The following is a 27,518-nucleotide window of genomic DNA, read 5'->3' as shown; positions in this document are numbered from 1 at the left end:
GGGGGAGCACGGCAGTGAGGGGAGGGGAGACACGGGGAGAAGCAGACAGACACAGGAGCCGATACCATGTGAGACCCGGGGAGGGAGGGGGGTATTCCCGGTACGCGGGATGGGATGAATAGAGGAGGGGGGGAGGGGGGGAGAGATACCCAATACTGCGGGGGGCGGGGGGTCAGACCCGGAACTGGGTTGGGGGTGTTAGCCCCGTTATTTGGGGAGGTGTCATACTGGGTGGGGGCTCTGTATTCAGAGGGTTGTTATGCGAGGAGACACTTATAGAGTTTGGGGGACAGAGAGCATTGTATGGGGTGGGGGGAGCACAGTGTGAGTGGGGGGGAGATGGGGGAGCACAGTGTGAGTGGGGGAGATGGGGGAGCACAGTGTGAGTGGAGGGAGGTGGGGAGCACAGTGTGAGTGGAGGGAGGTGGGGAGCACAGTGTGAGTGGGGGGGAGATGGGGGAGCACAGTGTGAGTGGGGGGAGATGGGGGAGCACAGTGTGAGTGGGGGAGATAGGGAGGGGGGCACAGTGTGAGTGGGGGGAGGGGGGAGGAGCACAGTGTGAGTGGGGGAGATGGGGGAGCACAGTGTGAGTGGGGGGGAGATGGGGAGCACAGTGTGAGTGGGGGGAGGGGGAGGAGCACAGTGTGAGTGGGGGGAGATGGGGGAGCACAGTGTGAGTGGGGGGAGGGGGGAGGAGCACAGTGTGAGTGGGGGGAGATGGGGGAGCACAGTGTGAGTGGGGGAGATGGGGAGGAGCACAGTGGGGGAAGGGGGCACAGTGTGAGTGGGGGGGAGGTGGGGGGCACAGTGTGAGTGGGGGGAGGTGGTGGAGCACAGTGTGAGTGGGGGGAGGTGGTGGAGCACAGTGTGAGTGGGGGAGATGGGGAGGAGCACAGTGGGGGAGGGGGGCACAGTGTGAGTGGGGGGAGGTGGGGGGCACAGTGTGAGTGGGGGGAGGTGGGGGGCACAGTGTGAGTGGGGGGAGGTGGTGGAGCACAGTGTGAGTGGGGGGAGGTGGTGGAGCACAGTGTGAGTGGGGGAGGGGGGAGGAGCACAGTGTGAGTGGAGGGAGGTGGGGAGCACAGTGTGAGTGGGGGGGAGGTGGGGGGCACAGTGTGAGTGGGGGGAGGTGGTGGAGCACAGTGTGAGTGGGAGGTGGTGGAGCACAGTGTGAGTGGGGGGAGATGGGGAGCACTGTGTGAGTGGGGGGAGGGGGGAGGAGCACAGTGTGAGTGGGGGAGGGGGGAGGAGCACAGTGTGAGTGGGGGGAGCTGGGGGGCACAGTGTGAGTGGGGGGAGCTGGGGGGCACAGTGTGAGTGGGGGGAGGTGGTGGAGCACAGTGTGAGTGGGGGGAGGTGGTGGAGCACAGTGTGAGTGGGAGGTGGTGGAGCACAGTGTGAGTGGGGGGAGATGGGGAGCACTGTGTGAGTGGGGGGAGGGGGGAGGAGCACAGTGTGAGTGGGAGGGGGGAGGAGCACAGTGTGAGTGGGAGGGGGAGGAGCACAGTGTGAGTGGGTGGAGTTGGGGGAGCACAGTGTGAGTGGGGGAGATGGGGAGGAGCACAGTGGGGGGGGCACAGTGTGAGGGGGGGTCAGACCCGGAACTGTGTTAGGGGTGTTAGCCCCGTTATTTGGGGAGGTGTCATACTGGGTGGGGGCTCTGTATTCAGAGGGTTGTTATGCGAGGAGACACTTATAGAGTTTGGGGGACAGAGAGCATTGTATGGGGTGGGGGGAGCACAGTGTGAGTGGGGGGGAGATGGGGGAGCACAGTGTGAGTGGGGGGAGATGGGGAGGGGGAGGAGCACAGTGTGAGTGGAGGGAGGTGGGGAGCACAGTGCGAGTGGGGGTGGGGGAGGAGCACAGTGTGAGTGGGGGAGGGGGGAGGAGCACAGTGTGAGTGGGGGAGGGGGAGGAGCACAGTGTGAGTGGGGGGAGATGGGGGAGCACAGTGTGAGTGAGGGAGATGGGGAGGAGCACAGTGGGGGAGGGGGGCACAGTGTGAGTGGGGGGGGACGTGGGGGGCACAGTGTGAGTGGGAGGTGGTGGAGCACAGTGTGAGTGGGGGGAGATGGGGAGCACAGTGTGAGTGGGGGGGAGGTGGGGAGCACAGTGTGAGTGGGGGGAGGTGGGGAGCACAGTGTGAGTGGGGGGAGGTGGGGAGCACAGTGTGAGTGGGGGGAGGGGGAGGAGCACAGTGTGAGTGGGGGAGATGGGGGAGCATAGTGTGAGTGGGGCGGAGATGGGGAGCACAGTGTGAGTGGGGGGAGATGGGGGAGCACAGTGTGAGTGGGGGAGATGGGGAGGAGCACAGTGGGGAGGGGGGCACAGTGTGAGTGGGGGGGAGGTGGGGGGCACAGTGTGAGTGGGGGGGAGGTGGGGGGCACAGTGTGAGTGGGGGGAGGTGGTGGAGCACAGTGTGAGTGGGGGGAGGTGGTGGAGCACAGTGTGAGTGGGGGGAGATGGGGAGCACAGTGTGAGTGGGGGAGGGGGGAGGAGCACAGTGGGGAGGGGGGCACAGTGTGAGTGGGGGGGAGGTGGGGGGCACAGTGTGAGTGGGGGGAGGTGGGGGGCACAGTGTGAGTGGGGGGAGGTGGTGGAGCACAGTGTGAGTGGGAGGTGGTGGAGCACAGTGTGAGTGGGGGGAGATGGGGAGCACAGTGTGAGTGGGGGAGGGGGGAGGAGCACAGTGTGAGTGGAGGGAGGTGGGGAGCACAGTGTGAGTGGAGGGAGGTGGGGAGCACAGTGTGAGTGGAGGGAGGTGGGGAGCACAGTGTGAGTGGGGGGGAGGTGGGGAGCACAGTGTGAGTGGGGGGGAGGTGGGGAGCACAGTGTGAGTGGGGGGAGGTGGGGGGCACAGTGTGAGTGGGGGGAGGTGGTGGAGCACAGTGTGAGTGGGGTAGATGGGGGAGCACAGTGTGAGTGGGGGAGCACAGTGTGATTGGGGGGAGGGGGGAGGAGCACAGTGTGAGTGGGGGAGGGGGGAGGAGCACAGTGTGAGTGGGGGGGACTTGGGGGGCACAGTGTGAGTGGGGGGAGGTGGTGGAGCACAGTGTAAGTGGGAGGGGGAGGAGCACAGTGTGAGTGGGAGGGGGAAGGAGCACAGTGTGTGAGTGGGATAGCACAGAGTGAGTGGGGGGAGACGGGGGAGCACAGTGTGAGTGGGGGGAGATGGGGGAGCATAGTGTGAGTGGAGGGAGGTGTGGGGGCACAGTGGGAGTGCAGGGAGGTGTGGGGGCACAGTGTGAGGGGGGGTCAGACCCGGAACTGTGTTAGGGGTGTTAGCCCCGTTATTTGGGGAGGTGTCATACTGGGTGGGGGCTCTGTATTCAGAGGGTTGTTATGCGAGGAGACACTTATAGAGTTTGGGGGACAGAGAGCATTGTATGGGGTGGGGGGAGCACAGTGTGAGTGGGGGGGAGATGGGGGAGCACAGTGTGAATGGGGGGGAGATGGGGAGGAGCACAGTGGGGGAGGGGGGCACAGTGTGAGTGGGGGAGATGGGGGAGCACAGTGTGAGTGGGGAGATGGGGGAGGAGCACAGTGTGAGTGGGGGGAGGGGGGAGGAGCACAGTGTGAGTGGGGGGAGATGGGGGAGCACAGTGTGAGTGGGGGAGATGGGGAGGAGCACAGTGGGGGAGGGGGGCACAGTGTGAGTGGGGGAGATGGGGGAGCACAGTGTGAGTGGGGAGATGGGGGAGCACAGTGTGAGTGGGGGGAGGGGGGAGGAGCACAGTGTGAGTGGGGGGAGGGGGGAGGAGCACAGTGTGAGTGGAGGGAGGTGGGGAGCACAGTGCGAGTGGGGGAGGGGGAGGAGCACAGTGTGAGTGGGGGAGATGGGGATGCACAGTGTGAGTCGGGAGATGGGGGAGCACAGTGTGAATGGGGGAGCACAGCGTGAGTGGGGGGAGGTGGGGAGGGGGGAGGAGCCCAGTGTGAGTGGAGGGAGGTGGGGAGCACAGTGTGAGTGGGGGGAGATGGGGATGCACAGTGTGAGTGGGGAGATGGGGGAGCACAGTGTGAGTGGGGAGATGGGGGAGCACACTCACAGTGTGAGTGGGGAGATGGGGGAGCACACTCACAGTGTGAGTGGGGGGAGGTGGGGGAGCACAGTGTGAGTGGGAGGAGGTGGGGGAGCTCAGTGTGTGAGTGGGATAGCACAGAGTGAGTGGGGGGAGATGGGGGAGCACAGTGTGAGTGGGGGGAGCACAGTGTGAGCGGAGGGAGGTGGGGTGCACAGTGCGAGTGGGGGGAGATGGGGATGCACAGTGTGAGTGGGGAGATGGGGGAGCACACTCACAGTGTGAGTGGGGGAGGTGGGGGAGCACAGTGTGAGTGGGAGGAGGTGGAGCTCAGTGTGTGAGTGGGATAGCACAGAGTGAGTGGGGGAGATGGGGAGCACAGTGTGTGTGGGGGGAGCACAGAGTGAGTGGGGGGAGATGGAGGAGCACAGTGTATGTGGGGGGAGCACAGAGTGAGTGGGGGGAGATGGGGAGCACAATGTGAGTAGGGGAGCACAGTGTGAGTGGGGGGAGATGGGGAGCACAGTGTGAGTGGGGGGATGGGGAGCACAGTGTAATTGAGGAGAGATGGGGGAGCACAGTGTGAGTGGGGGGAGGTGGTGGAGCAGAGTGTAAGTGGGAGGGGGAGGAGCACAGTGTGAGTGGGAGGGGGAAGGAGCACAGTGTGTGAGTGGGATAGCACAGAGTGAGTGGGGGGAGACGGGGGAGCACAGTATGAGTGGGGGGAGATGGGGGAGCATAGTGTGAGTGGAGGGAGGTGTGGGGGCACAGTGGGAGTGCAGGGAGGTGTGGGGGCACAGTGTGAGGGGGGTCAGACCCGTAACTGTGTTAGGGGTGTTAGCACCGTTATTTGGGGAGGTGTCATACTGGGTGGGGGCTCTGTATTCAGAGGATTGTTATGCGAGGAGACACTTATAGAGTTTGGGGGACAGAGAGCATTGTATGGGGTGGGGGGAGCACAGTGTGAGTGGGGGGGAGATGGGGGAGCAAAGTGTGAGTGGGGGAGATGGGGGAGCACAGTGTGAGTGGGGGGAGGGGGGAGGAGCACAGTGTGAGTGGGGGAGATGGGGGAGCACAGTGTGAGTGGGGGAGATAGGGAGGAGCACAGTGGGGATGGGGGAGCACAGTGTGAGTGGGGGAGATGGGGGAGCACAGTGTGAGTGGGGGGAGATGGGGAGGGGGAGGAGCACAGTGTGAGTGGAGGGAGGTGGGGAGCACAGTGCGAGTGGGGGTGGGGGAGGAGCACAGTGTGAGTGGGGGAGATGGGGATGCACAGTGTGAGTGGGGAGATGGGGGAGCACAGTGTGCGTGGGGTAGATGGGGGAGCACAGTGTGAGTGGGGGAGCACAGTGTGATTGGGGGGAGGGGGGAGGAGCACAGTGTGAGTGGGGTAGGGGGGAGGAGCACAGTGTGAGTGGGGGGGACTTGGGGGGCACAGTGTGAGTGGGGGGAGGTGGTGGAGCACAGTGTAAGTGGGAGAGGGAGGAGCACAGTGTGAGTGGGAGGGGGAAGGAGCACAGTGTGTGAGTGGGATAGCACAGAGTGAGTGGGGGAGACGGGGGAGCACAGTGTGAGTGGGGGGAGATGGGGGAGCATAGTGTGAGTGGAGGGAGGTGTGGGGGCACAGTGGGAGTGCAGGGAGGTGTGGGGGCACAGTGTGAGGGGGGGTCAGACCCGGAACTGTGTTAGGGGTGTTAGCCCCGTTATTTGGGGAGGTGTCATACTGGGTGGGGGCTCTGTATTCAGAGGGTTGTTATGCGAGGAGACACTTATAGAGTTTGGGGGACAGAGAGCATTGTATGGGGTGGGGGGAGCACAGTGTGAGTGGGGGGGAGATGGGGGAGCACAGTGTGAGTGGGGGGGAGATGGGGAGGAGCACAGTGGGGGAGGGGGGCACAGTGTGAGTGGGGGAGATGGGGGAGCACAGTGTGAGTGGGGAGATGGGGAAGGAGCACAGTGTGAGTGGGGGGAGGGGGGAGGAGCACAGTGTGAGTGGGGGGAGATGGGGGAGCACAGTGTGAGTGGGGGAGATGGGGAGGAGCACAGTGGGGGAGGGGGGCACAGTGTGAGTGGGGGAGATGGGGGAGCACAGTGTGAGTGGGGAGATGGGGGAGCACAGTGTGAGTGGGGGGAGGGGGGAGGAGCACAGTGTGAGTGGGGGGAGGGGGGAGGAGCACAGTGTGAGTGGGGGGAGGGGGGAGGAGCACAGTGTGAGTGGAGGGAGGTGGGGAGCACAGTGCGAGTGGGGGAGGGGGAGGAGCACAGTGTGAGTGGGGGAGATGGGGAGGCACAGTGTGAGTCGGGAGATGGGGGAGCACAGTGTGAATGGGGGAGCACAGCGTGAGTGGGGGGAGGGGGGAGGAGCCCAGTGTGAGTGGAGGGAGGTGGGGAGCACAGTGTGAGTGGGGGGAGATGGGGATGCACAGTGTGAGTGGGGAGATGGGGGAGCACAGTGTGAGTGGGGAGATGGGGGAGCACACTCACAGTGTGAGTGGGGAGATGGGGGAGCACACTCACAGTGTGAGTGGGGGGAGGTGGGGGAGCACAGTGTGAGTGGGAGGAGGTGGGGGAGCTCAGTGTGTGAGTGGGATAGCACAGAGTGAGTGGGGGGAGATGGGGGAGCACAGTGTGAGTGGGGGGAGCACAGTGTGAGCGGAGGGAGGTGGGGTGCACAGTGCGAGTGGGGGGAGATGGGGATGCACAGTGTGAGTGGGGAGATGGGGGAGCACACTCACAGTGTGAGTGGGGAGATGGGGGAGCACAGTGTGAGTGGGGAGATGGGGGAGCACACTCACAGTGTGAGTGGGGAGATGGGGGAGCACACTCACAGTGTGAGTGGGGGGAGGTGGGGGAGCACAGTGTGAGTGGGAGGAGGTGGAGCTCAGTGTGTGAGTGGGATAGCACAGAGTGAGTGGGGGAGATGGGGAGCACAGTGTGTGTGGGGGGAGCACAGAGTGAGTGGGGGGAGATGGAGGAGCACAGTGTATGTGGGGGGAGCACAGAGTGAGTGGGGGGAGATGGGGAGCACAATGTGAGTAGGGGAGCACAGTGTGAGTGGGGGGAGATGGGGAGCACAGTGTGAGTGGGGGGATGGGGAGCACAGTGTAATTGAGGAGAGATGGGGGAGCACAGTGTGAGTGGGGGGAGGTGGTGGAGCAGAGTGTAAGTGGGAGGGGGAGGAGCACAGTGTGAGTGGGAGGGGGAAGGAGCACAGTGTGTGAGTGGGATAGCACAGAGTGAGTGGGGGGAGACGGGGGAGCACAGTATGAGTGGGGGGAGATGGGGGAGCATAGTGTGAGTGGAGGGAGGTGTGGGGGCACAGTGGGAGTGCAGGGAGGTGTGGGGGCACAGTGTGAGGTGGGTCAGACCCGTAACTGTGTTAGGGGTGTTAGCACCGTTATTTGGGGAGGTGTCATACTGGGTGGGGGCTCTGTATTCAGAGGGTTGTTATGCGAGGAGACACTTATAGAGTTTGGGGGACAGAGAGCATTGTATGGGGTGGGGGGAGCACAGTGTGAGTGGGGGGGAGATGGGGGAGCAAAGTGTGAGTGGGGGAGATGGGGAGCACAGTGTGAGTGGGGGGAGGGGGGAGGAGCACAGTGTGAGTGGGGGAGATGGGGGAGCACAGTGTGAGTGGGGGAGATAGGGAGGAGCACAGTGGGGATGGGGGAGCACAGTGTGAGTGGGGGAGATGGGGGAGCACAGTGTGAGTGGGGGAGATGGGGGAGCACAGTGTGAGTGGGGGGAGATGGGGAGGAGCACAGTGGGGATGGGGGAGCACAGTGTGAGTGGGGGAGATGGGGGAGCACAGTGTGAGTGGGGGAGATGGGGGAGCACAGTGTGAGTGGAGGGAGGTGGGGAGCACAGTGCGAGTGGGGGTGGGGGAGGAGCACAGTGTGAGTGGGGGAGATGGGGATGCACAGTGTGAGTGGGGAGATGGGGGAGCACAGTGTGAGGGGGGAGATGGGGGAGCACAGTGTGAGTGGGGGGAGGTGGGGGGGAGCACAGTGCGAGTGGGGGAGGTGGGGATGCACAGTGTGAGTTGGGAGATGGGGGAGCACAGTGTGAGTGGGGAGATGGGGGAGCACACTCACAGTGTGGGTGGGGGAGCACAGTGTGAGTGGGAGGAGGTGGGGGAGCTCAGTGTGTGAGTGGGATAGCACAGAGTGAGTGGGGGAGATGGGGGAGCACAGTGTGAGTGGGGGAGCACAGTGTGAGTGGGGGAGCACAGAGTGAGTGGGGGGAGATGGGGGAGCACAGTGTGAGGGGGGAGCACAGTGTGAGTGGGGGGAGATGGGGAGCACAATGTGAGTAGGGGAGCACAGTGTGAGTGGGGGGAGATGGGGAGCACAGTGTGAGTGGGGGGATGGGGAGCACAGTGTAATTGAGGAGAGATGGGGGAGCACAGTGTAATTGAGGAGAGATGGGGGAGCACAGTGTGAGTGGGGAGAGATGGGGGAGCACAGTGTGAGTGGGGAGAGATGGGGAGCACAGTGTGAGTGGGGAGAGATGGGGAACACAGTGTGAGTGTGGAGAGATGGGGAACACAGTGTGAGTGGGGAGAGATGGGGGGCACAGTGTGAGTGAAGGGAGGTGGGGGGCACAGTGTGAGTGGAGGGAGGTGGGGGGCACAATGTGAATGGAGGGAGATGGGGGAGCACAGTGTGAGTGGGGGGAGGAGCACGGTGTGAGTGAGGGAAGGTGGGGGAGCACAGTGTGAGTGAGGGGAGATGGGGGAGCACAGTGTGAGTGGGGGAAGCACAGTGTAAGTGAGGGGTGATGGGAGAGCACAGTGTGAGTGGGGGGAGCACATTGTGAGTGAAGGGAGGTGGGGGGCACAATGTGAGTGGAGGGAGATGGGGGAGCACAGTGTGAGTGGGGGGAGGAGCACGGTGTGAGTGAGGGAAGGTGGGGGAGCGCAGTGTGAGTGAGGGGAGATGGGGGAGCACAGTGTAAGTGGGGGAGATGGGGGAGCACAGTGTAAGTGGGGGAGATGGGGGAGCACAGTGTGAGTGGGGGAGATGGGGAGCACAGTGTTATCGAGGAGAGATGGGGGAGCACAGTGTGAGTGGGGGGAGATGGGGGAGAACATTGTGAGTGGAGGGAGGTGGGGGGGCACAGTGTGAGTGGAGGGAGGTGGGCGTCACAGTGTGTGTGGGGGGAGATGGGGGAGCACGGTGTGAGTGGAGGGAGGTGGGGAGCACAGTGTAATTGGGGAGAGATGGGGGAGCACAGTGTGAGTGGCGGGAGGTGGGGGGCCACAGTGTGAGTGGAGGGAGGTGGGGACCACAGTGTGAGTGGGGGAGCAAAGTGTGCGTGGGAGGAGATGGGGGAGCACAGTGTAAATGGGGGAGGTGGGGGGCACAGTGTGAGTGGAGGGAGGTGGGGGCCACAGTGTGAGTGGAGGGAGGTAGGGGCCACAGTGTGAGTGGAGGGAGTTGGGGGCCACAGTGTGAGTGGAGGGAGGTGGGGGCCACAGTGTGAGTGGAGGGAGGTGGGGGTCACAGTGTGAGTGGGGGGAGATGGGGGAGCACAGTGTGAGTGGAGGGAGTTGGGGAGCACAGTGTAAGTGGGGGGAGATGGGGGAGCACAGTGTGAGTGGGGGAGATGGGGAGCACAGTGTAATCGAGGAGAGATGGGGAGCACAGTGTGAGTGGGGAGAGATGGGGGAGCACAGTGTGAGTGGGGGAGATGGGGAGAACATTGTGAGTGGAGGGAGGTGGGGGCACAGTGTGAGTGGAGGGAGGTGGGGGGGCACAGTGTGAGTGGAGGGAGGTGGGCGTCACAGTGTGAGTGGGGGAGATGGGGGAGCACAGTGTGAGTGGAGGGAGGTGGGGAGCACAGTGTAATTGGGGGGAGAACAGTGTGAGTGGGAGGAGGTGGGGAGCACAGTGTGAGTGGGGGAAAGTGGGGGAGCACAGTGTGAGTGGGGGAGCACAGTGTGAGTGGGGGAGGAGCACAGTGTGAGTGAGAGACGGTGGGGGAGCACAGTGTGAGTGAGGGGAGATGGGGGAGCACAGTGTGAGTGGGGGGAGCACAGTGTGAGTGAGGGGAGATGGGGGAGCACAGTGTGAGTGGGGGGAGCACAGTGTGAGTGAGGGGAGATGGGGGAGCACAGTGTGAGTGGAGGGAGGTGGGGAGCACAGTGTAATTGGGGGAGAACAGTGTGAGTGGGAGGAGGTGGGGAGCACAGTGTGAGTGGGGGAAAGTGGGGGAGCACAGTGTGAGTGGGGGAGCACAGTGTGAGTGGGGGAGGAGCACAGTGTGAGTGAGAGAAGGTGGGGGAGCACAGTGTGAGTGAGGGGAGATGGGGGAGCACAGTGTGAGTGGGGGGAGCACAGTGTGAGTGAGGGGAGATGGGGGAGCACAGTGTGAGTGGGGGGAGCACAGTGTGAGTGAGGGGAGATGGGGGAGCACAGTGTGAGTGGGGGGAGCACAGTGTGAGTGAGGGGAGATGGGGGAGCACAGTGTGAGTGAGGGAGCAAAGTGTGCGTGGGAGGAGATGGGGGAGCACAGTGTAAATGGGGGGAGATGGGGAGCACAGTGAGTGGGGGAGGTGGGGAGCACAGTGTGAGTAGGGGAGAAAAGTGTGAGTGGGAGGAGGTGTGGAGCACAGTGTGAGTGGGGGAAAGTGGGGGAGCACAGTGTGAGTGGGGGAGGAGCACAGTGTGAGTGAGAGAAGGTGGGGGAGCACAGTGTGAGTCAGGGGAGATGGGGGAGCACAGTGTGAGTGGGGGGAGCACTGTGTGAGTGAGGGGAGATGGGGGAGCACAGTGTGAGTGAGGGGAGATGGGGAGCACAATGTGAGTGAGGGAGCAAAGTGTGCGTGGGAGGAGATGGGGGAGCACAGTGTAAATGGGGGGAGATGGGGAGCACAGTGTGAGTGGGGGGAGATGGGGAAGCACAGCGTGAGAGAGGGGAGGTGGGGATCACAGTGTGACTGTGCGGAGGTAGGGAGTACAGTATGAGAGAGGGGATCTGGGGGAGCACAGCATGAGTGGGGGGAGATGGGGAGCACAGTGTGATTGGGGGGAGGTGGGGGAGCACAGTATGAGAGAGGGGAGGTGGGGAAGCACAGCGTGAATGGGGGTAGATGGGGGAGCACAGCGTGAGTTGGGGGAGATGTGGGAGCACAGTGTGAGTGGGGGGAGGTAGAGAGCACAGTGTGATTGTGCGGAGGTAGGGAGTACAGTATGAGAGAGGGGAGGTGGGGTAGCACAGCATGAGTGGGGGAGATGAGGGAGCACAGTGCGAGTGGGGGGAGGTAGGGAGTACAGTATGAGAGAGGGGAGGTGGGGGAGCACAGCATGAGTGGGGGGAGATGGGGGAGCACAGTGTGAGTGGGGGGAGGTGGGGGAGCACAGTGTGAGTGGGGGGGGGTGGGGGAGCACAGTGTGAGTGGGGGGAGGTGGGGAGCACAGTTTGAGAGAGGGGAGGTGGGGAGCACAGCGTGAGAATGGGGAGCCAGGGGAGCACAGTGTAAGAGAGGGGAGGTGGGGGTGCACAGTGAGTGGGGGAGGTGGGGATCACAGTGTGAGTAGGGGAGAACAGTGTGAGTGGGGTGGGGGAGGAGCACAGTGTGAGTGGAGGGAGGAGCACAGTGTGAATGAGGGAAGGTGGGGGATCACAGTGTGAGTCAGGGGAGATGGGGGAGCACAGTGTGAATGAGGGGAGATGGGGAAGCAAAGTGTGAGTGGGGGAGCAAAGTGTGCGTGGGAGAAGATGGGGAGCACAGTGTAAATAAGGGGAGATGGGGAGCACAGTGCGAGTGGGGGAGATGGGGGAGCGCAGTGTGAGTGGGGGGAAGATGGAGCAAAGTGTGAGAGAGGGGAGGTGGGGAAGCACAGCGTGAGTGGGTTAGATGGGGAGCACAGCGTGAGTTGGGGGAGATGTGGGAGCACAGTGTGAGTGGGGGGAGGTGGGGATCACAGTGTGAGAGAGGGGAGCTGGGGGAGCACAGTGGGTGAGTTGAGCTGGGGGAGCACAGTGTGCGTGGGAGGAGGTGGGGGAGCACAGTGTGAATGGGGCAGCACAGCGTGAGTAGGGGAGCACAGTGTGAGTGAGGGTAGGTGGGGGAGCACAATGTGAGTGACAGGAGGTGGGGGAGCACAGTGTGAGTGGCGGACGGTAGGAACTTAAACGTTCTAAGTGGTCGGCTGGATGGCCGCCGTTCGTATGGACGATCATGATGCAGCGGCCATCTTGCTTTATCGAACGCAACCAGCGGTGTTTGGTCGTCAAGTGCATGGAACTGTTATTGGACACTCAACGGTACTTCCACTCACCCCTACGTTCGACTATTCGTCTGAGGAAAGTGGCGTTCGGTGGGAACAAACTCCCGAACTAGAGACACTGGGTGAACGTACGCACGAACAGTTTATTTGGTTGTACTCCCGAAAGAGACCAACCGCACAGCCTAATTTCATGGAACTATTTTGGGCAGGCTCCTCGTGTGCGGTCGGTCTAATCTATACCCCGGCTATATTCGTGGGATCTGAGCCATTTTTGGATTTAATGGCTGCTCAGATCAAGGCTCGGTCTTTCAGGAGTACAAAACACAATAAAACCATGAATATAACAGTTTGTGCGTGTGTTGGTCGTGTGCCCCCCGTTTGGGAGTGTGTTCCCACCAAACGCCACTCTTCCCAGATGAATAGAACCGAACGTGCGTGGGGATGGAAGTCCCAGCGGTGTTCGCGCCGTCGAGTGCCCGATTTTAGTTCCATACACTCGACGACAAAACACCGCTGTACGCATTTGCTGCTACAGATGGCCGCCGCCACGTGTTTGTTCATACGAACGGCGCCACCCAGCCAACTGCTTTGAATGTTGTGGTAATTGCGGTTACGAAGGTGATCATGGGAGTTAAGAAGGTCAATGAGCGGCACATGACTGTTTTGGGTGGTCTGTCCGTTCTGTACTTTGTTCGGTATACGAACTAAATGGGATAATCTGTTCAATGATGTTCGTATACCGGGCTATGCATTGTAAAAATAGTCGTTTAATGATTCCAGGGACAGGGTGATCTGTCACAGGGAGCAACGCTACAGATTTCTTTTTCCGGGCACTGTTATAGTTTGGAACTGGATTCATAATCATTTTTTAATCGTTGATTGGTGATTTTTAATACTTTAGATGTCTAATTTAGAAGTTTTAAATTCTTTGTTTTGTGTTCTTATAAATGAGGGCTAGGACCCCTTAATGATAGACCCAAAGAATAAACATAGAAAGTTATATCAGGTCATTCTTAAGGCTGTAACCTGGACCCCTTGCTGAATCGGAGATTACCTTTAGATTCTGTCTTGATTTTCATCGGTTGGTTGACAATCAGTGTTTTCTTTGGTTGGGGTAAACCGTTAACTCTCTATATGGTGAAACCAAGTTAATGAAGAATATTTGGGAGAATGCAGTGACAAATAATGCCTTCTGTTTTAGGAGCTGCTGTTGATGTCCATGTCTGTCTCCTGCAGAACCATTATTGTGCTCCAAATACGACAGGTGAGAAGATTTGCACAAATGGCCACAAAAACTGTTCCACGTGGCAGACAGTATGTGGGTCATGTGTACATCTCACATTGATTTTACCACGGGCTTCCTCAGATAACTATTTATATCATGATGCCTTGTGAATCAGTGTAATTTCGTCAACTAACAATTATCAGATTTAGTCGACAAAAAATTCAGATGACTAAAATGCGACTAAAATAGCTTTTTAGTCAAAAGACTAAACTGAATAAAACTAAATTGAAATTTGAGGGAATAAGACACATGGGGGGCTGGGGAATTGAGACACATGGGGGGTCGGAGGATGAGACACATTGGGGGGCTGAGGGATTGATACACATGGGGGGGCTGGGTAAATGAGACACATGGGGGGGCTGAGAGAATGAGAATGAGATACACAGGGGACTGGTAGATTTAGAAACATGGGGGCTGAGAGAATGAGACCAACGGGGGGGGGGCTGGGTGAATGAGACCCATTGGGGCGCAGGGGGAATCAGAAACAAGTGGGGGCTGGGAGAATGAGACACCTGGGGGAATGAGACCGGGAGGGGCTGGGAGAATGAGTCAAATGAGCACGTGGAGGGGCTGGAGGAAGGAATTGAGACACGTGAAGGGGCTGAGGGGAGGAAGAGAGACAAATGGGCACGGGGGAATGAGATATGTGGGGGAGATAAGATGCATTGAGTGGCTGGGGGGGATACAAAGCGACATAGAGGGGCTGGGAGAGAAAGAGGCAAGGTACTAAGGGGAAGAGACACACAAATGAGGCTATGGAGAGAAAGAGACGCACAGAGCGGCTGGCGGGGGGGGGGGGGAGACACTCAAACGGGCTGGGGGTTAGAAAAAGAGGGGCTGGGGAAGGGGCAAAAGTGACAGAGGCTTTAACTAAACCCATTAGATTGTGTCTGCTAAAGTCTACTGTAGATTTAATTGTCTAAAATACGACTTAAACTAAAATGGCTTTTTAGTCGAAAGACTATGACTAGAACTAAATTTATATTTGACGCCAAAAGTAACACTGTTGTGAACCTTCCTCACATTCCAAACGTTATATTATATCCAGGAGCAGTAATGCTGCTTATCGTTATCCCCTCAGTGACAGTGTTCGTCAGGCTAGAGTCCCTGAGAGCTATTTTACCTTTTCCAATGTTTCCATTGACGCTCATCTGCGCTTCCCTATGCCTTCCCTGCTCGGCCACCATACTGAGCAGAGAGGGGAATCCTTAAAAAGCTTTAGGCACTTGTGATTAGCGGACTCCAGGTTAAAAGTGTCCTAAAGCTGTTTGACTGCCTACAGTGGAGGATTCCAGGGCTCTCCTGGTACCATAGTGCAGCTATGTGGTGGTTATGGTGCTCAGAATTTTCCTTAGCATTTATAGCGTTCCAAAATATTCTGCAACAATTTACAGTTGTAAAGTGAGGCAAATTAGAAATAGATCATAACTAATGTTAACAAGAAACACGAGGTTATCGAGAGCCTTGCTCAAATTAGCCAACAATCTAGATTATGTCAAGAATCTTCTGATTATACATTTGGAACAAATATAATTGGTTTCTTTGTTTTTAGCCATTATGGACTTTGAAAAGGAATACAATGAAACCTTAAGTCCACCAAGTTGTCCCCAACAACTTCTACCATGTGACTACAAGGGCATTAAAGTTGAGGATGTACAGATTGGAGAAGTCCCATCTCTCCTGTCCTTTGAGCAGAAACTGTTTAAATCGGACCCTGATTCTGTAAATCCTGAAATTCATGCCACAGAAATGACAAGTTTGAAAAATAAGATAAAACCTACAATTATTGCAGAGATGCCAAAAGTCAATGTGATGAGACATTTTCCCAGAAAGGCAAATTACAAAAGGAAAGTCCATTATGAATGCTCAGATTGTGGGAGAACCTGCAGAGATAAATCCAACTATTTACGTCACATGAGGACCCACACAGAAGAAAAACCTTTTGTCTATATAGAATGTGGAAAAGACTTCAATCAAAACTCTCAACTTGTGAGGCATAAGAGAACACACAGTGGGGAGAAACAACATGCCTCCTCGGAATGTGGGAGAACCTTCAGCCAGGATGACCAGCTGGCAGAACACATGTGGGAAGATATGCCATACATGTGCACAGAGTGTGGAAAATGCTTCAAATGGATGTGTAAATTGGTGGCCCACCAGAAGATCCACTCAGGTAACCGACCATTCCTGTGTATGGACTGTGGAAAATGTTTCAGCCGCAAGGAGCACTTGATAAGACACAGTAAACTCCACACAGGGGAGAAACCCTTCATGTGTTCAAAGTGCGGAACAGGTTTCGCTCGAAAAGAGCACCTGATGCGACATAGCAAGGCTAAGAACACTGAGTGCGCCGGGTACAAGAAGAAAGTGTCACTCAAAATTCAGGCTACTGGGAATACTACAAAATGGAGAACAAATACTAGGAGTGCCAATAAGGAACCTGACCCGGGTAAGTCTCTCAAACTCTCTGCAAATTAATTTTACATATTGGGAATTCCATTGACTAGTAGAAATCCAGTGAGAGTGACTTTTAGCAGCAGCTATTTGTATAACTTACCGCCACTGAAGACAGTCCACCAAGGTTGTCAGTTAGGCAGCTCACAATGCTTAGTTCCTGAGTGCCTTTGTCATTTTTTGTTAATGTGCAGCGAGCAGACACCTCATGCTCAATAGGTAAATCTCTCGATTTGAAGCGGTTTGAATGTACTGGGGATGGGGTATTAGACCAGAATGATATGCTTCTAGGTGTCCCATCATGGTGTCTCTACGACTGTCTTTAATCTTGTCACTCTCATCTGACCCTGGTATGCTCTGACCCTTGGGAGGGCCCGACTTTTGAACACGTCTCTACCATTAATATGCTGTACCCCAAGAGGAACTGACCCTTAAACATGTCACTGCCATTAGTACGCTGTACCCCGAGAGGGACCAACCCTTAAACACGTCACTGTCATTAGTACACTGTGACCCCCAGAAGAACCAATCCTTAAACACATCACTGTCATTAGTACTCTGTGACCTTGGGAGTGACCAACCATTAAACACGTCACTGCCAGAAGTACAATGTGACTGCTAAAGGGACCGACCCTTAAACACGTCACTGCCATAAGTACAATGTGACCGCTAGAAGGACCGACCCTTAAACACGTTGTGGCGAACTGCCTGGCAACCCGACTGGGTACCTCCGCCAAGCATGCTCCCTAGCTTTTGCTGGGACTCCATCAGCACTTCAGCCGCTAGCCTTGGCTGGGGTCTTGCCGTCACTTCCCACCCTGGAACAGGGTCCTGGATCCAGTTTCTAGTGAATAATGCTCTTCTACAGAGAGTATAGCTGTGGAGTGATTATAGCAAGCTGAGTGATCATAGCCTTCCCCCTCAGACATTAGCCAAGACTTAATGCTGGGAGTGAACTGGTTTAATGGGGCATGGTTCAGGCAATTTATACACAGACCCCCAGTAGGGGGTCTCTGTGGCGGACCGCCTGGCACCCCGACTGGGTACCTGGCTTCCTAGTTGTCGCAGAGTACCATAAGCACCGCACTGTCCCTTTCCACCCTGGACCAAAACCTGAATCCAGCTTCCAGTGGGAAGACCTCTCTTCAAAGAGAGTATAGCTTTATAGCATGTGATTATAGCAAGTATAGCTTCCCCCCACAGACATTAGTCGAGACTAAATGCTGGGGATAGTCTGTTTATTCCAGCAAAATGGCTCACTTATATACAGAATCTGAGCATAGTGACACGCCTCCAAACACACCCATAACCACACCCACCATGTGCCATAAAATACAGTGTCACTGTGACTTAGCACAGTACAAAATATTAAAAACACATAAAATACATATTTCCCACATAGGAACCCCCACAGTCTATACATCCCCGGATTGCCTGGATCTGAGTGCCCAACATATGCGAATGGAGCCCAGATCCCACGAACACAGCCGAATCGCCACCAGGGTAAAGTTCTGGAGTTCGGGAACGCTGCCTGCGTTCACTGGGGAACAAGATGGCCGCCACCACGTCTTCGGGCATACGAATGGCGGACACCCAGATGAACACTCAGAACACTGCGGTTAGAATCGTTACAAGGTGTCAATAATGTTTAGCAAGTTCCCAGGTGGTCTTTAGTTCGTGGATCTGTTCGGTTCCCGAACAGCACAGGGAACCCAACAAACTGAGTCTTTTAAAATTAATTTTGCAGTTTTTTTTGCAGGGCCCATAGTCCTGGGGCAAGAGGCTGGCAAGCAGGTTACATACGCCACAGTCTCCCTGCAAGTCAATACAGACTCCTCCCTGGAGTCTCTGTGTCTGGGAGATAATTGAGTGTACTTTTGCTTAAACTAATTATCTCCCAGACACAGAGATACAATGTACAAAACACACACAATATTACACACACAAGTCCTATATCCCCGGATAGCCTGGATCTGAGCGCCCAACATATCCAAAAAGTGCTCACTTCCAACGGACACAGCCGAAATGCCACCTGGGTAATGTTTTGACAGACCGCTCACAAGGCTTCTGCCAAAAATAGTTCCATAAGAAAAGTGGTAGCAGTCGGTCACTTTCAGGAGTCCCAAAACAAAATAAATACCAAACAGATTCTCTGGTTTCTAGGTAGCGATTGTTCGCCTAGTTCGTGCGAACAATCCTACCGAACAGTGCTCTTCTGAGATGGTTAGAAAAGAAGCAGGCATTTGTCTAAGTTAAGCGGTGTTTGTGAGTTAGTTTGTCTAATTTTAGGTCCATACACTCGACGCCCTAACACCGCTGCCTGCGTTCGTGCACCAAGATGGCCACCAACTAATTTCCCACGTGTTCGCTCATGCGAACAGTGGCCACCCAGCAACACTTGGGATAAGAAAGTGTGAACCGATGATGGAGGTGTCAGGAGAGGTTAACAGAGGTTAACAAGCCCAGAGGTGGTCTGAGTATGGGGAATATAGAGAAGCAGAGGCAATTTGTGGGTTTGTTCGGTAACCAAACTGAATAAGGGAAAACGTATGAACAGAGTATTTTAAGTATCAGTTACATGGCTCATAGTCCTTCGGCAGGAGGCTAGCTAGCTCCTCCAGGAGCTCATGGCATAGGGATATTTGCCACAAGTAACGGCACCCCGGGCATAAAGGGGTTAAACCGCCGTTTAGTAGATCTTCCCCTTCCAGAGACACAGGCACAGCTACTGCAGAACCCCAAACTCCCAAACAGGATACCAAGTAGCACTCCAAACTCCCGAACTGGAACCTCACGAATAGCTGCTATCAGCTGAACCGGAAAAGCACCTAAGCGGCTTACACTCCTGGCAATCAGTCTCTAACAGCATACAGTAAGTCCCCCCAAAAACGAGACAAAGCTCCGTGTTGAGGGTCAAGCAGTGAACAGACAGAGCTGTGGGTTTATTGTTCTTATATACACATTAGTACCACCCATAGGGTTTTGGAAAACAACCAATAAACACGTTCAATACACTCAGACACTCCCACACAAAATCCTCCCCTCTGCCTGTGATACAGTTACCTTACACAATGGGTAATGTAATTATCACAGACAGAGAAATACAGTTTTTCCACATTATTCATAACTTTAAAAGTATGCATCACATACAGAATCAGCATACTCCAAATACCAACATATGTCAAAATCATCCACATTGGTCCATTGGTTCAAAAGATAGATCGAAGTCCTTTGTGACCAAAGGAAGCATGGCTTTTCTGCCCAAAACCAGTTCCACAGAGTCTTCTATCCTGGAGATAATTGGGAAGTAATCCAATTATCTCCAAGGACAGAGGCAAAACTCCATTAAGCACATGACAGTAAAAAGACAGTAAAATACAATAAAATACACAAGGTTATATTTATTACATAAAATACAGACATGCAACATATCCCCAGATAGCTTAGGTCTGAGCACACATTATTACTGAATGGCGCTCAGACCACACACATACAGTTAAATTGCCATGGAGCCAAAGTCTTTCCCATAGTCTTTCATTATACGAATGGACTCCATGGCATAGCTATCTGGGGTATCACCGCTCAAACAGGGCAAGCACCGAATGACCCGGCTTTCATGTCTTTGCAGGGGAAAATCAAGCGTTTCAACATGGGGCCATAGTCTAAAGGCAGCAGGCGGGCAACCAGGCTCCTCCAATGCAAAGTGGCGAGATTGGTCTCGTCACATCTCTCCCCTTTTCCAAACAGACTAACAGGGTATCTGACCTCCTGCCGGTCAGTGCCCTGGTTAGTCCAGCAGCCCACCCACAAAACACAATCAGCAGTACAGCCCACCCACAATAACTGGTTACTACACCTGGGTAGAGCTGTGCTGGGTGCTGGTAAGCTGCCTTGGTGGGTTGCTGAGTGGGCAGAGACCAGCGTTACTCTGCCCTGGTGCCAGCGCTACCACAGAAGTAGCCTGGTTGGAGCCTGGTTGTTGGAGGGGGAGACCGACTGTCTCCCCTTTGGATACACAGCTCTGCTGCTGGAGGGGGAGACCAACTGTCTCCCCTTTGGCTAAACAGCCCTGTTGCTGGAGAACAGGACCGACCATCTCTTCCCCCGGTAGCTCAGCCTGCCGCTGGGGAATAGAGACTGGGCTTCCAATTCCCTGTACATTGCTCTGCCGCTGGGGAATGGAGACTGGGCTCCCAATTCCCTGTACATTGCTCTGCCGCTGGGGAATGGAGACTGGGCTCCCAATTCCCTGCAATTCACTCTGCCGCTGGGGGACAGGACCAGCTGTCTCTGCCCCCTGTAACTCAGCCTGCCGCTGGGAAATGGAGACTAGGCTCCCAATTCCTAATAAATCACTCTGCCGCTGGGGAATGGAGACTGGGCTCCCTTTTCCCTGCATATCACACTGCCGCTGGGGAATGGAGACCGGGCTCCTAATTCCCTGCATATCACACTGCCGCTGGGGAATGGAGACTGGGCTCCCAATTCCCTGCATATCACACTGCCGCTGGGAATCTGAGCCGACCGCCCAGCATCCCTGTAGCTCACCCTGCTGCTGGGAAGGGAGGATGCTGCTCTCCTCTCCCTGCAAGGTACACTGCCGCTGGGGAGGGGAGACGTTGCTCTCCACTCCCTGCACTTCACACTGCTGCTGGGGAAAGAAGACACGTCTCTCTATTCCCTGCAAATCAATCTGCCGCTGGGGATCTGGGCTGACCGCCCAGCATCCCTGTAGGGCCGGTGGAGAGACCTCAGTCCCATCTCCACCTGCCACCTGGGGTTCCTCCCAGTAAAGCTCTACAATATCTTCCCAGCTGAAGGGGTCTGGATCTGGGTATGTCACCTTGCTGTCCTGCTGAGCCTTCCCAATGGAGTGGAAGAGATCTCGGTAGTCCTGCTCCAGTTCCCACTCCAGGGTTGCTAGGTGAGCCAGGTCTTGCTCTACCTCATGGGGGTCATCCCAGTCATGCCTAGCCTCCCTCTCGTAGAAAATGTCCTGAAGTCTGGTCTGCACAGGGCTCCCTAAGTCAGGCTCTGCAAAGGACTCCCATAACAAGCCAGGACCATCAAACTCCTCTCCCTCTGGCTTGTCATGCTCGGCTGTCCAGGGTATATACTGTGCCATATACCACCAGAGTGCCTGGTAGGCATCCTCCTGCCATACCCGGTGCTCTAGTTCCTTCACCCATTCCTCCATGGGCTGCTCTCCCAGGAAGGGCATCCGCAGGGCCACTTGCTTCTGCAACCACTGCTCTTCACTGGGGAGACTCTCACCCCGCTGGTATTGTACATTATCCAGGGCCTGGTACCAGGTGCCTTTCCTTAATGCATCCAGGTCCTCCTCCTCGTATAACACTGCTGGTTCCATTCTGTTGCTTTTAGGGTCGCTGTACTGGGACATGAGTTGCCCCCAACTTGTAAATCCACGGAATGGTGTCTCCTGTAGCTGTCCTTCTGGCTGTGGGAACAATCCCGCCGCTTGCCACCCATTGTAACGGCACCCCCAGGCATTAAAGGTTTAAACCGTTTAGTAGATCTTCCCCTTCCAGATATACAGGCAGCTACCAAAGACACCAATTGGCCCGAACAGGAAACCATATGAATGCCATAAACAGCTGAATAGGAAAAACCATACGAATAGGTTTACACTCCTAGCAGTCGAACTGGAACAGCATACAATAAATCCCCCCAAGAACGAGACAAAGCTCTGTGTTGACGGTCAAGCAGTGAACAGACAGAGCTGTGGGTTTATTGTTCTTATATACACATTATTACCACCCACAGGGTTTTGGAAAACAACCAATAAACATGTACAATACACTCAGACACTCCCACACAAAATCCTCCCCTCTGCCTGTGAAACAATTACCTTACACAATGGGTAATGTAATTATCACAGACAGAGAAATACAGTTTTTCCACATTATTCATAACTTTAAAAGTATGCATCACATTCACATAAAACTTACATTTTCAGAATCAGCATACTCCAAATACACATGTAAAAATCATCCACATTGGTCCATTGGTTCAAAAGATAGATCGAAGTCCTTTGTGACCAAAGGAAGCATGGCTTTTCTGCCCAAAACAAGTTCCACAGAGTCTTCTATCCTGGAGATAATTGGGAAGTAATCCAATTATCTCCAAGGACAGAGGAAAAAAACACGTTACTGCCATAAGTACATGTGATCCCCAGAGTGACCGACTGTGGCGAAAGTAACCTCGCCACTGGCTTTTGGAGGAGCCTGTTTGCCAGCCTCCTGCCCTGTGACTATGGCCCCTGCAATAAACCGTTTGTGGAGCAGCACTTCGAACTCTCGAAGTGGCACTTCGAACTCCTGAATTCTCGAAGCGGCATTCGAACACTTGGCGGCGTCCATCTTAAGCTGCGAGCAAACTGAGCGGTGTTTGGTCGTCGAGTACATGGAATTCATATCGGACACTCGACGGCCTGAACTCCGCTCACTACTTACCTTCAACAAATGTTCGGCTATTCGAACGGGAGTCGAACGGCGTTCGGTAAGAATAAACTACTCCTGAAGCTATATGTTCGGTATTTTATATTTCCCTTCGAATTCCCAAAGTGGACCGAGTGGTCAAAATGTAACTTCCATAAAATTCCTGAATACCTGAACTGATCTGGGTGATTTTTGGATATGTTGGTCGCCCAGATCAGGGCTATCAGGGGATGTGGTGATTTTATGTCTTTTGTTTAACAGTCTGATCTTGCTTACATTTAAATTCACAATACAGCATTCTGTTAAATTTCTTAAACCGCATCCCTGTAGGGCTGGTGGAGAGACCTCAGTCCCATCTCCACCTGCCGCCTGGGGTTCCTCCCAGTAAAGCTCTACAATATCTTCCCAGCTGAAGGGGTCTGGATCAGGGTCTGTCCCCTTGCTGTCCTGCTGAGCCTTCCCAATGGAGTGGAAGAGATCTCGGTAGTCCTGCTCCAGTTCCCACTCCAGGGTTGCTAGGTGAGCCAGGTCCTGCTCTACCTCATGGGGGTCATCCCAGTCATGCCTAGCCTCCCTCTCGTAGAAAATGTCCCGAAGTCAGGCTCTGCAAAGGACTCCCATAACAAGCCAGGACCATAATTTATTTTTTAAAGACATTTAAAGAGAACACAGTGATGCCAAGAACCTCATCGTCCTCTTCATTTAATTTGCTTTTTTGGGAATCTTGGTAACCCCACTTTCCTTTTCTTGTGCAGATAAAACTATTATAAAGATGGAAGTCATGTCTGATATGGTAGAAGAGAGTCCGTCTGATAACTCTGAAAGGATCAGCACTCCTGTAACTGGCTCTCAAGGTAAGGAACCACATCTGGTCAGACCGGACCATCCATTGCAACAGTTTGTCATTTTACTTTAATTTCCTCTACTTGTCTCTAAGCATTTTACCTGTATGTTGAGATCAGGTGATGTTAAAAAACGAGCTCTGATTTAGTAATAAGCAGTGTCTGGGCCGTCAACAGAACTCAAGAGGCCCCTTACAAAACAACTGACTGGGCTCTGCTCAATATACATTCCAGCCACACACTTTCCAAGATACATCTTGGCCTGTCGCCCCCTGATGGTGACCCTTGGTAGTGTTTCAGTAAAAGCGGACTAACATCCTCTATATGTTGGCTTAGAAGGAGTGTCAAATGTCAGTCTTCCTTTACTAAAAGTGACCTTAATTTAATATACTGCCTTGAATTTGCAGTTCTTCGTAAATTCTCCACAGTTCCTGATTTAATCATTTAACTTGCGTCAGGTGCCTTGTTGCCGTCGAACACTAAATTATTGAAAGTTCTGCGAATAAAGCCAAGCTGGTTGAAGACTGGTCCTGGTTAGAACCTTACCTTGGAGTTGTTCTCATACAGAAACGTCCTTCTGTTAGGATTCTTGTGTGTTCATGTCGGCTAATATTGTGCTTTATCCACAGATGGCGATAATATGATACCTGGGGACAAGCTTCCAAATGGGATCAAGCAAGAACCTGAGGAACAAAAAATTGCTTTTGAGCATTACAAATATCTGGAAAATTCTGTATTACTGCCAGAAAAAAATGACTATGGCTTCAGGGGGCATTCACAGAGTAACCTGAGGCAGAAAGCCAGAATAGAGCCCCAGAGAAGGGTGTACATGTGTATGCAATGTGGCCAAGTCAGCTGCAACAAGTCCAACCATCTGCGACATGTGAAAACGCACAGCATAGCGAAGCCCTTCACGTGTATGGAGTGCGGGAAATGCTTTGCTCACAAGTGCCGGCTGGCTATGCACATGAGGATCCATACAGGAGAAAGGCCTTTCTCGTGCACGCTTTGTAATAAGACATTCTGCCGCAGCTCCCAGCTTTACAACCACAATCGGACCCACACTGGGGAGAAACCTTTCCCCTGTAAGCAATGTGAGAAACGTTTCAGTTCCTACTACCAACTCGTCATCCATGTTCGGGTTCACACTGGGGAAAGACCCTTCGCCTGCTCAGAATGTGGAAAGTCATTCAACGAGAAGAAACACCTCCTGAGGCATAAAAGAGTCCACTCCGGGGAGAGGCCTTTCCCATGCCAGACCTGCGAAAAGCGATTCAGCCGCAAGGAACATCTGGCTCGACACCAGAAAGCTAGGGGGAGCCAGTGCCATCAGAACCAGACCAGGGGTAGGTTACCTGCATTTTTCAGTTTAATGCAGTGTGTGGTTTGAGCTATTTATTGCTTGACTGTCATTTTAGGATAAAAACTGTAATCTGAGAGAAGTTTTCTGGGTTGAGCATGATAGGGGATAGGGAGAGCAAAGGCAAGGGTAGTATCGTCACTAAATGCAGAGTACGCTGTTGAGATAGGCGCCTTAACCCAAGTACTCACACCTAGAACCAATAAATCAATAAATCACAATCGGGAGCACAGCTGAACTAAAGACTTGCTAATATTTACCAGCTATCCCACATGTGTGAAGATGTCACTTAAAGGGACAGTATAGTCACCTGAACTACAGCTTATTGTATTTGTTCTGGTGAGTATAATCATTCCCTTCAGACTTTTTGAAGTAAACACAGTTTTTTTCAGAGAAAATGCAGTGTTTACATTATAGCATAGGGATGCCTCCACTGGCCACTCCTCAGATGGCTGCTAGAGGTACTTCCTTGGGCAGTGCTGCACAATGTGACTGACATTCAGTGTCTCCACCCTCTGCATGGAGACACTGAACTTTCCTCATAGAGATGCATTGACACAATGTATCTCTATGAGGAGAAGACGATTGGCCAGGGCTGTGTTTGGCTTGTGTTGGCTCTGCCTCCTTGATAGTCTCAGGGAATCCAATGCTTTCCTATGGGTAAGCATTGTGATTGGCTCAGAGAATCACTTCTCTTCTTCTTATAAGCAGGCAGATCAGAGATAGAGCCAGCAGCTGCAGACTGGAATAAAAGTAAGATTTTACTGTATTTAGCGAGGTAAGGAGGGCTAGATGGTGGTTTTAACACTATAGGGTCAGGTATACATGTTTGTGTACCTGACCCTATAATGATCCTTTAACCCCTTAAGGTCCAAACTTCTGGAATAAAAGGGAATCATGACATGTCACACATGTCATGTGTCCTTAAGGGATTAATACTTATTACATAGAAATTGTCTATGTTATTATAGTGTTAATATATTGTATACAGAGAGAGGTAGAATATACAGATGGATAGAGAGGGAGATAGATACTGAAATATATTTAGGAATAGATTATAGATAGTCAATTGATAGGATAGGTAGAGAGGAAGATAATAACTACATGCAGCCTCTGGTTTCCCTTTTTCCACTCTTGCCATAATGTCTGTGTTCTCTTTAGGCGACCAGCAAAGAAAGACAGGCCGGCAAGTGGTTCCAGTCACTGAGGGTATCAAGCAGGAGAGGAACGAGGCCTGCTCCCCGGTGTACCTGGGTGAGGAGTACTGCAGAGCACTGTTCCGCCAGGAGGTTCAGAGAAACCCGGAGCTAGTACAGGGATCCTTTGGTAAACCCTCCATCATGCAGGTTGCTCCAAATCAGTTACAGCTGGCAGACAGGCGGTACTCAGACACCAGCTCCTCGGTGTGTCCAGAAAGGAAAGATAAGCTGGGGAGGAATAATCTGACATGGAGTCTGTTTGTGTGCAGTATTTGTGGGAGAGGCTTCAATAATCGACCAAACTATCTGCGCCATCAGAGGACTCACACGGGGGAAAAGCCCTTTTTATGTACAGAGTGTGGAAAGCGTTTTACCCAAAGCTCCCAGCTTGTTACCCATCGCAGGATCCACACCGGGGAGCGTCCTTATCAATGCTCTGAGTGTGGTAAGAGCTTCTGTCAGAATTCCCAACTAGTTACACACCGCAGGACCCACACTGGCGAGCAGCCATATATTTGTGTGGAATGTGGGAGAAGTTTTAACCGATACTCGCAGTTTATGATCCACCATCGAACGCACACTGGGGAGAATCACTATTCCTGCAATCTATGTGAGAAGAAATTTACTCGGAGCTCCTGGCTAAGCAAGCACAAGCTGACCCACACTGGAGAGAGGCCGTACAAGTGCACGGAGTGTGGGAGCTGCTTCAATCAGAAGGAGCACCTACTGAGGCACCAGAGAGCACACACTGGGGAGAGACCCTATCCGTGTTTACTTTGCGGGAAGAGATATGGTCGCAAAGAGCATCTTGTGAGACACCAGAGGTTCCAACCGGAGTGTTCCAAGTCCAACGCCGGTGGTATTCTAAATAGTTAATTGTGTTGTTTATTGTGTTCGATAATCTGCTTACCTGGCAAAATAGAAGGAATGTAAGCAGTGCCGCAATAAAATACAGCTGTCCGTTTTAAAACTAACCCTGAGTCTTTTAGTGTAATCATTGAACTGTGCATTTCACTGATTGCTCATACGGAGATCTGATTGGTTCGGCTAACACCAGCCATTAACATAGTGTGTAACCTTAAAGGGACACTATAGTCACTACAACAACTTTAGCTTAATGAAGCAGTTTTGGTGTATAGATCATGTCCCAGCATCTCACTGCTCAATTCTCTGCCACTTAGGAGTTACAGGCCTGGCCGTGACTCACACAGCCTGCATGAAAAAATGGCTTTTGTAGCTGAATAGACACTTGCCAGCTACGTTTATTCCCTTATTTGGCTGTCCGTACCTCCCCTGTTACAGTACTGTGTCTTTTCCCCTGTTATTTCGAGTGGTTCCTCTTTGGCCGTTCGTCATCCCAAATGAGGACCACCCCTTTGCCCCAATTAGAACGTTGACACCAGCCCCTTAAGTATGAAAACCGCAAGGGAAACAATGAGTGCTTCCCCTGGGTGGCCGCCATTTCCTATAACCGAACATGTGGCAGAAAGAATGGCGGCCATCTTGTCTTCCAAATGAGTGCAGCGGTACTTGGTCCTCGAGTGCCTGGAACTCTTTTCGGCTAGGAAGGACAAAACAAAAGAGACCTGGAAGCCTGAGAGGAGCACTCGGAGGCAAGGGGTTAACCCTTAGGGAACTACAAAAGTAGTATGCACAGAAAGGA

General features: G+C 54.1%; 1 protein-coding gene across 1 annotated transcript; it reads left to right on the top strand.

Moving 5' to 3' along the window:
* LOC134609263 (zinc finger protein 605-like) lies at window positions 1–27,518 on the top strand. Its single transcript, XM_063452904.1, has 6 exons — window positions 1–68; window positions 13,459–13,521; window positions 15,095–15,991; window positions 23,210–23,308; window positions 23,926–24,642; window positions 25,818–27,518. The coding sequence occupies exons 3-6, from the start codon at window positions 15,100–15,102 to the stop codon at window positions 26,729–26,731; spliced, it is 2,622 nt and encodes an 873-aa protein (XP_063308974.1). The 5' UTR covers window positions 1–68; window positions 13,459–13,521; window positions 15,095–15,099; the 3' UTR covers window positions 26,732–27,518.

Source organism: Pelobates fuscus, chromosome 4 (assembly GCF_036172605.1).
Source record: "Pelobates fuscus isolate aPelFus1 chromosome 4, aPelFus1.pri, whole genome shotgun sequence".
In the NCBI taxonomy this organism is placed as follows: Eukaryota; Metazoa; Chordata; class Amphibia; order Anura; family Pelobatidae; genus Pelobates; species Pelobates fuscus.
The sequence above is the reverse complement of the archived record's forward strand: the minus strand, read 5'-3'. Positions and strand labels throughout refer to the sequence as shown.

Coding starts and splice junctions, on each gene's coding strand:
- LOC134609263 (XM_063452904.1), top strand. CDS start 15,100: ATGGACTTTGAAAAGGAATACAATGAAACCTTAAGTCCACCAAGTTGT. Junction 23,309..23,925: donor TCCTGTAACTGGCTCTCAAG/GTAAGGAACCAC, acceptor CTTTATCCACAG/ATGGCGATAATATGATACCT. Junction 24,643..25,817: donor CCATCAGAACCAGACCAGGG/GTAGGTTACCTG, acceptor TGTTCTCTTTAG/GCGACCAGCAAAGAAAGACA.